At 45.7% G+C, this 8,942-nt stretch overlaps 1 protein-coding gene across 1 annotated transcript in view; it reads left to right on the top strand.

Moving 5' to 3' along the window:
- The first annotated feature begins 1,695 nt into the window (after nucleotides 1-1,695).
- LOC126482166 (putative gustatory receptor 28a) overlaps nucleotides 1,696-8,942 on the top strand; it is a 40,344-nt gene continuing 33,097 nt past the window's right edge. Inside the window, exon 1 of the mRNA XM_050106144.1 lies at nucleotides 1,696-2,430. Within this exon, the coding sequence (XP_049962101.1) occupies nucleotides 1,696-2,430 (735 nt within the window). The remainder of the gene's footprint in view (nucleotides 2,431-8,942) is intronic.

The following is an 8,942-nucleotide window of genomic DNA, read 5'->3' as shown; positions in this document are numbered from 1 at the left end:
CCAGCTTGATAGATGTGTTGGGCGGGGAGGGGCGGGGGAATTTCTTACATTACTGCTTTCGCCTCTTCTAACAGTAGCAGTCTTTGCTCGAGATACGTATGACATAATCACGCGTTTGCCATTCAAAATTCCTGTCATTGCAGAGAATTATTATTAGCAGTGCCACATTATAATAGGGAACCGTGGTATAGAGACATCACCCATTCCTGACTTTAACTGCACTGCAGTACTTTAATCACTCATCCTAATTAAGAGTTATTTATCTTTTCCAATCGACTTTCACCATTGTGTTTTTCAACAATTAACCTGTGTAATCACACTGAGCATCTGTTATTGCAGTAGAAATCCGTCCCCGTAACCATTGTAGATTAGTTTATGTGGGAGATACTTAAAGCAGTTAAAAATCTATTGTCTTGTGTCCACCTCAGGTTCACTGTCAGGGCCAAATTATTGATGAATGTCAGACCTTGAATGTGTATAATTTTATTGTGGTGTAGCTGAATGGTGGTTCCGTCACGTAGAGTGTTACATGGTGCTCCGACGTAAAGAAATCATCACCAATATAAACTCACCCTATGACTTTTTGTAGACTGAAGTAAAGCAAGTGAAGTGTTTGGGTTTTCGTATTCCAGTATATCCTGCAATTCGTAATATAATAATACAACACAAATTCTCTATCACACTTCTGCGAATAGTCCGTAAGTTCCATGAGTACAATGCTCGCACTTCATTCAGTTCTGAGTAAGTATAGAAAAACATAAAAAGGGAATAGGGTTGCCAGTTGAAGTTAATGAGGAGAAAATTCAAAAAAAATGAAACATCTGGTGATGTGTGGTACTACATATGCTTTCTTAAGCAGTACAACGTGCACGACAGAAGTGTTCAACAGGGAAAAATAAGTATCAGTGTTGTCCTTCCGTCGATGATCTAATTATCAGAGATGGAGCACACGTTCGCATTGCAAAGGAATAAAGCACGCTACTAGCCGTGTGGCTTTACGTAATTCAGGAAAAGTACTGCACGCCTAAGTTTCGATGATTAGCAAAGTTCTCAAGCAGTTCGCGAGTTAAAAACGTGCTATACAGCTCTTTTATCCCTGAACTCAATGACTACGATATTTAAGATGAGAATGAGCTCCACAGTACAAATTCGTCTTGTGTAAGGCCCCTAAACGAATTTTTTTTACTGTAATGAAACAATATTACTCGTGAGTGAATGCTTCTGACCATTCTGCAAAGTATAAGAAAGGCACCGTTATTGAACTTACTTCATTGTAACGCCACAAAATATTTCTCCAGCCGCATAAATATTTTCTTTGTTGTGAGAATAAACAAAAGGGAAACGTAAACGGAAATGATGATGGTACGTTTATCCTTGCATCAAATTCTAAAAGCAAACTGGTTAACGACATGTACTTCCAATGCATTATCAATATTGGATACCTCAATTAACGGGATTGTAATTTTCTGTAGCAGGACCTTCACACCGACAGTTTCAGTAGTGAATGACGGTTCCTTGTCAGTAGTGACTGACGGTTCCTAACGCTCTTTTCTCAGCTTTTGAGCATCGCAAGAGATAATTTAGCTGTAGCATATACTTACAGGAGCTATAGTCATCAGGAAATAAACAATTTGGGCACTGCAGAGTACATCTGTGCCCGTAAAAATAAGAGTTTGACCTTAGCTAAAATCCCTCATGATGGTAGACAACTTATTCGGCGCCGTGAAACCACTATACTACTTGAGCAGGATATTTGGTCTGGCTCCCTTTTCTTTCAATCCTAAAACCAGTAAGTTCACCTCAGCTCTGTATGACAGAATTTATCCACTTGTACTGGTAACAGCTGCATTTGTACTGGGCGTTCTAGCCACAACAGAACGAGACGAGGCCACGCATTTCATACCGACTGTCGACTTGAACGATATGATTGAGATCGTAATGGTTACGTCATCTGGCACACTGATTCTGTTCAAATGGTTTCTTTCCAACTACAAGATTGTTAAGGATATTCTAAATAAGATTATCGAAATCGACGGAGTTCTCCTGACTGATTCCGTAGCGGAGTTCAGGAAAGTGTTCAGGATTCTTATGGTAGAAATAGCAGTGCTGGTTCCTACGCTTCTGTTCCTCTTCGTGTGTGATACCTGGACGTGGAAGAAGTCCATGAAGATCTTCGACCTATACTACTTTGCTGCGCCGTATCCCTATTACACTGTGGTCGTAATGTCAGAAACGCAGTTCTTCAACCTGGTGCTGCTGCTGAAGTGTCGCTATGCACGAGTGAACCAAAGGCTGAGATCGGTGTGGCTGAGAGCAGAGTCAGCTTCATTCCTAAAGCGGTCAACACCTTGGACGGACATGGTAGCAACCACCGACGACGGCCGCCCTAGCAGGAGACTCTTTATTGATACAGTGATGCGGCAAGCCAAGGTGAGTCTGGTATATTTCCAGCCATGCTGTGATAAAGTCCTGAGTTCAAACCTGTCTGCCGGGTGTCCCAGAAATGCTGCAACAGAATTAAGGGGGATGTAGATGGTGTCTTGAGGAACAAATCAAGGATAGAACTCGTGTCTGGAAACGTCATCCAATGATGCTATAGGGCGCCCATATTACAGGCACCACCGCCTGCCATTAGGCTACCCCTCTTGCAGAAAATGTGAGTCTTTACACTAACTGGCAACAGGGGAAACTATCTGCAATGTTGGTCGTTATTCAGGGATCATGACTGATTGCCACGATGGCCAATGAAGAAGATGGGGCTGTCTACTGCCTAGAAAGGCCTTGTTTCTTATGAATCTGATCTTCGTTGCCTCAGTGGATGACAGTTTTGGGCCAGGGTTTCCATCTACAGTTTATTTTTCTCCTGGAACCCCCTACAATAATGAATGTTTTTCGGTATTCAGGAGAAAAATAGATTTCAGATGGGAAATTGTCTCCAGAACCGTCATCCACTGGCGCATTCATAGGAGACAAGCCTTTCTTTCTAGGCACCAGTTAGATCCATCTTCTCCACTGGCGATCAGTCGCGTTCACTGAATAACAAACAATATTGCAAGACCTTCCGCATACGGTCCGCCGTCATGCAGTCACATTTGCCGCAAATTCGTGGCCTCGTGGCAAGGGGCACATATAACTTCGCCGCACTGCAGCGTCATTGCGTGACCTTTCCGGAGAAAGGTTTTTGTCCTCCATTTATTCCTCAAGACACACACTTCTAACCCTTGGAGTTCATGGCAAGATTTCTTGGACATCCTGCATACACCAAATTTTAAGCTCGTTGTTTACAGAAACCTCGTCGTAAGGCTACCTTGAAGCTGGTCTTCTCGCTAGTTTATCCAGCGCTAGTGTGCGAGTATTTGTCTCTGCATATCCAACCACATGAAACTGTTAATTGTAGCCAATTCATTACCATTTTACCTCTCTTTGACTATTCCTTAACGCCTTAGCATGTGCCCTGGGAAGCTATCCCTTCTTTTCTCTAGTTTGTGCCATAATTTTTCTCTCTACTCAGTGAGGTTTAGTACCCCTTCCTTTCATAGCCAGTCTACACATATGATCTTCACCTGTGTACTTACTCCATCGTTCCTAAAGCTTCTGTTCTCTTGCTGCCTACACTATATACTATCAATTTCTTTTCAAGGCAAAGCATTTCCTAAAACGTAACATATTTGCGTATTTCGTTAAAGCTTTTCCTGCTATTTCCAGTCTGCATTTTATATTGTATTTGCTCCTACCATCGTTAGGCCCTCTGTTGCCTCGATAGAAAACTAGCTCTGCAGTCTTTTGTCCCTTTTCCTAACTGCTTCCTCCTGCAACACTTACTTCAATTAGGACTCTTAACGGCAAGGAATCGCACTATTTCCAGATCTGGCATGAAACTATTAAAATTTAGTGTTTTCAGATTGTCCATAGCTGTTTCATGTGATCAAGTGCTTTAAACTTGGGAAAGCTAAAAAGCAATAGACATACTGTAGAAACGTGTTTTCTACTAATAGCGATGTCTAATCACTTCTTACTGACAAATGTGTCACTTTGGTGCAGAATGTCGACATAAAAGTTATCTGGGTGTGGTACCGCGTCATAATGTATAAAACTACTGCTGCTGCTGGAGAAAAACCAACGTTTCGGCCACGGCGGTAGCGGCCTTCTTCTGGGTCTACAGGTGTGTTCTAGCTATGCAGTGTCCCTTATACTTTGTTGTTTCTGTCTGTTCAACGCACATGCCAATACGTCATAATTTTAAAAAGGGAGTTCCATTGGTCACCTAAGAAAGAAAGAGAATGAACTTTATTTTAGTAGGTTGTTGCGGTGGAGGGAGACCGTAACCTCTGTTGTCTACCGGCTCTTGTGTTATGTGCCATGATTGGTGGCCACTGTCGAATGAGAAGTTGGATCCTCTGTACCAGCTGCTGGACGTCGGCCGCGCGCCGGCAGATATTCGCCGGTAGTGCTCGTGCCTCATGTTGACAGTGCGGTCTGTTGGGTTCCGGTTGCTGGCAGCCAAGATGGGGCACGCCTATTTATGTTATTAGATTGTTTAAGTATTTCGAAGGCGTCTCTGATTTTGCGTTTCGTCATAACCGGTTGCTTGGCCGACACACAGGCTTTGCTGAATTTTATTTCTTTTATGCAGTCTTACTGATGTTCTGTCACTGCAGATTTGTTGTGTTGCCATATACGAATATAGCGCTCGTTTTCCCGAATGCGCGTTGCTATTGGCCTTCCAGTCTCGCCGATATATGCCTCGCCACATTCGAATTCCACCTTGTCCACGCCTGCAGTGTCTAATGCATCCACCTTGTCCTTAGTGGAGCCTAGCACGCTATGGATCCTGCGACCACTATAGAAGACAGGCGGCACCCCAACCGGGGGAAAGGTCTTTGCTTAGTCGATGAATAATATTTTTCACATAAGGTAAGCGCACTGTTGGCTGCAGTTTGTCTATTTATTGCTTATCTTTCTTGCTTGTGTTCGTCGACAAGACTGCGTGAATCGAATTATGGCTGTAGCTACTGGCTAGAAACATTGTGTGTAGCCTTTTAAGCTGAGGTGCTATGCTTTCAGCATCACTTAGGCGCTGTGCACGAATTGCCAAAGAACGAATGACCGAGTTCTTCTGCGCTGGGTGGTGGTAGGATTTTGCGCGCAGATACCTGTCTGTATGTAATGGCATGCGCAGTGAACAGTAACAACCAATTTTAAGGGACACTGCCGGCCGGAGAGCGTTTCTAGGCGCTTCAGGCTGGAACCGCGAGACCGCTACTGTCGCAGGTTCGAATCTTGCCCCGGGCATGGATGTGTGTGATGTCCTTAGGTTAGTTAGGTTTAAGCAGTTCTAAGTTCTAGGCGACTGATCACCTTAGATGTTAAGTCCCATAATGCTTTGAACCATTTTTAAGGGGCACTGCATAGCTAGGGCGCACCTGTAGACCCAGACGAGGGCCGCTGCAACCGTCGCCGAAAGGTTGGTTTTCCTCCAGCAGCAGCAGTTTTATACATTATGACGCGATACCACACCCAGAAAACTTTGTGTCGATTGACTGTGGCCGCGGATGCCTACGCAGTTATTTTGTGCGGTATGTTTACTGTCACAAACAGATGGAATGGACTGCGAGAGCCGCCCGGGATTAGCCGAGCGGTCTTAGGCGCCGCAGTCATGGACTGTGCGGCCGGTCCTGGCGGAGGTTCGAGTCCTCCCTCGGTCATACATGGGTGTTTGTCCTTAGGATAATTTATGTTAAGTAGTGTTTAAGCTTAGGGACTGATGACCTTAGTAGTTAAGTCCCAAAGATTTCTCACATTTTTGAAGTGCGAGAATGAAACTAAATTGATAATACAATGATTTCCACAGCAACACTGAAAGGCTTCCTCAGAGAACAGTTCTTTTCTTACGATCATGTTTTCCTCGTAGTTGCTTATGTACACTCTCCAATCGAACGTTTTTAGACACTCATTAGTGGACGTTAATAAGAGGAAGGCCACGCTTCGCCTTTATGATGGCTTGAACTCTCCTGAACATACATTTAGTGATGTGTTTAAATGTTTTGAAGGAATAGCAGTGTATTATTCCTCAAGATCTGAAAGCGGAGATTGGTAGTGATGATGGACGCTAGGTGGTAATTGTGATAAGTTCCTATGGGACCAAACTGCTGATGTCATCCGCCCCTAGACTTACACGCTTCTTAATCTAACTTAAGTAACTTACGCTAAGCACAACATACACTCACACACACACACACCCATGCCGTCTGGTTTTTGTCAGTACAGCCTGGTACACAGCACTTATTTACCATAGTGTGGCGTAAATCACACAAACAAGTGCTTCGCAGCGACGAATACCGTAGCAACCACACCTTCAGCGGCTAAGGGCTCGACAGCTGCCCACCCGCAATAAATAGCAATCGCCACATTGGAAATATACTTGCTGGCTGTAGGCGGACTCGAACCTCCGACAGGGAAAGCCACGCGAAACGTGGCTAGGCGCCCGAGATCGCGCGGCTACCCCGCGAGGCGCACGCTAGGTTTGTAGCGAAGTCAAGGTGCTATTTCATCCCAGAAGTGTTACGTTGGTATCAAGTATGTACTGCGGATAGCAAAAGTTACTTCAGTGATACACTCCTGGAAATTGAAATAAGAACACCGTGAATTCATTGTCCCAGGAAGGGGAAACTTTATTGACACATTCCTGGGGTCAGATACATCACATGATCACACTGACAGAACCACAGGCACATAGACACAGGCAACAGAGCATGCACAATGTCGGCACTAGTACAGTGTATATCCACCTTTCGCAGCAATGCAGGCTGCTATTCTCCCATGGAGACGATCGTAGAGATGCTGGATGTAGTCCTGTGGAACGGCTTGCCATGCCATTTCCACCTGGCGCCTCAGTTGGACCAGCGTTCGTGCTGGACGTGCAGACCGCGTGAGACGACGCTTCATCCAGTCCCAAACATGCTCAATGGGGGACAGATCCGGAGATCTTGCTGGCCAGGGTAGTTGACTTACACCTTCTAGAGCACGTTGGGTGGCACGGGATACATGCGGACGTGCATTGTCCTCTTGGAACAGCAAGTTCCCTTGCCGGTCTAGGAATGGTAGAACGATGGGTTCGATGACGGTTTGGATGTACCGTGCACTATTCAGTGTCCCCTCGACGATCACCAGTGGTGTACGGCCAGTGTAGGAGATCGCTCCCCACACCATGATGCCGGGTGTTGGCCCTGTGTGCCTCGGTCGTATGCAGTCCTGATTGTGGCGCTCACCTGCACGGCGCCAAACACGCATACGACCATCATTGGCACCAAGGCAGAAGCGACTCTCATCGCTGAAGACGACACGTCTCCATTCGTCTGCGGTCCGGTCCCAGGTCGACGGGCAAGTGCACCTTCCGCCGACCACTGGTGACAACATCGATGTACTGTGGAGACCTCACGCCCCACGTGTTGAGCAATTCGGCGGTACGTCCATCCGGCCTCCCGCATGCCCACTATACGCCCTCGCTCAAAGTCCGTCAACTGCACATACGGTTCACGTCCACGCTGTCGCGGCATGCTACCAGTGTTAAAGACTGCGATGGAGCTCCGTATGCCACGGCAAACTGGCTGACACTGACGGTGGCGGTGCACAAATGCTGCGCAGCTAGCGCCATTCGACGGCCAACACCGCGGTTCCTGGTGTGTCCGCCGTGCCGTGCGTGTGATCATTGCTTGTACAGCCCTCTCGCAGTGTCCGGAGCAAGTATGGTGGTTCTGACACACCGGTGTCAATGTGTTCTTTTTTCCATTTCCAGGAGTGTATTATTGTCCACAAATCATTTACCTCAAAGATGCTGATTTATGACAGGGTGTAACGTCATACTGATACTATCATCGCCTCCGAACCGTTGCTCTTCTGTATACAGTAAACGATAGAGTTAAGTTAGTTCATATCCTCCGATTTTAGCACATTGAGAGGACCATATTCTCGCGAAGAGAAGCAACCCCATACCGCAACATCACCTGCTCCGCACTTTACTGTTACACTATAAATGACGGCAGCGAACATTCTCCGGGCATTCGTAAAACTCAAACCCTTCTATTGAATTATCACGACGTATACCGTGATACATCAAAGCAAGTCACTTGTTTTTAGTCACCATATTCCAGTGAAGTCGCTCTTTACATTACCTCAAGCGGTGATTAACACTGGCTACATAAATGTGTGGTTTATGAGGAACTGTTGGATCATTGTAGCCCAATCTTTTTCATTCCTTACGCACAGTCATTGAGCTAAATGAAATGTTTCGATATGCTCGCCTGTCTCTCTCCATAAGCGACTTGATTCAGCCGTGTTTGCTCCTTCGGGTTTCCACTTCAAAACCACGCCACCAGCAGATGCTCTGGAGGGCGTTAGAAGAATTCGAATGTCGCTGATGGATTTGCTACTCAGGTGACACTCAATGATTAGTGAACGTTACAAGTCACTCAGCACTCCAGACCATCCCATTCTGCTGTTACTGCTTCCCCACTAACAACACAACACTCCCCTTTGTTAAATGTTATCTTTCACGATCGGAAACGTCGCAATTAATAAAAAGTTCCGCGCTATTATGCCATGGTCCAATGGATATCACTTTAAAACCCGTCTTTTCGCCCCCATCTTCGGAGGACATTCTCAAGAGGGATCGTAGGTTTACCCAATGTCCGATTCACACCCTGGTGAGCGAGCCAGGGTATAAATCGGACATCCAACAAAGCTACGATCACACTTGAGAAAGCCGTCCGAGGATGGGGACGAAATGCCGGGTTTTAAGGTCAAACCCATTCGACCATGGTATAATAGCCCAGAACATTTTATTAATTGTGACAACTCTCCCCGCTCTCTTTTTTACTGACTTCCGCCCTTCGTGACATCTATTGCTAAATTCCGAATTACATAATGTTTTCCAAATACTTTAG

Source organism: Schistocerca serialis, chromosome 5, assembly GCF_023864345.2.
Source record: "Schistocerca serialis cubense isolate TAMUIC-IGC-003099 chromosome 5, iqSchSeri2.2, whole genome shotgun sequence".
NCBI classification, from domain to species: Eukaryota; Metazoa; Arthropoda; class Insecta; order Orthoptera; family Acrididae; genus Schistocerca; species Schistocerca serialis.
This window is presented reverse-complemented; position numbering and strand designations above follow the sequence as displayed.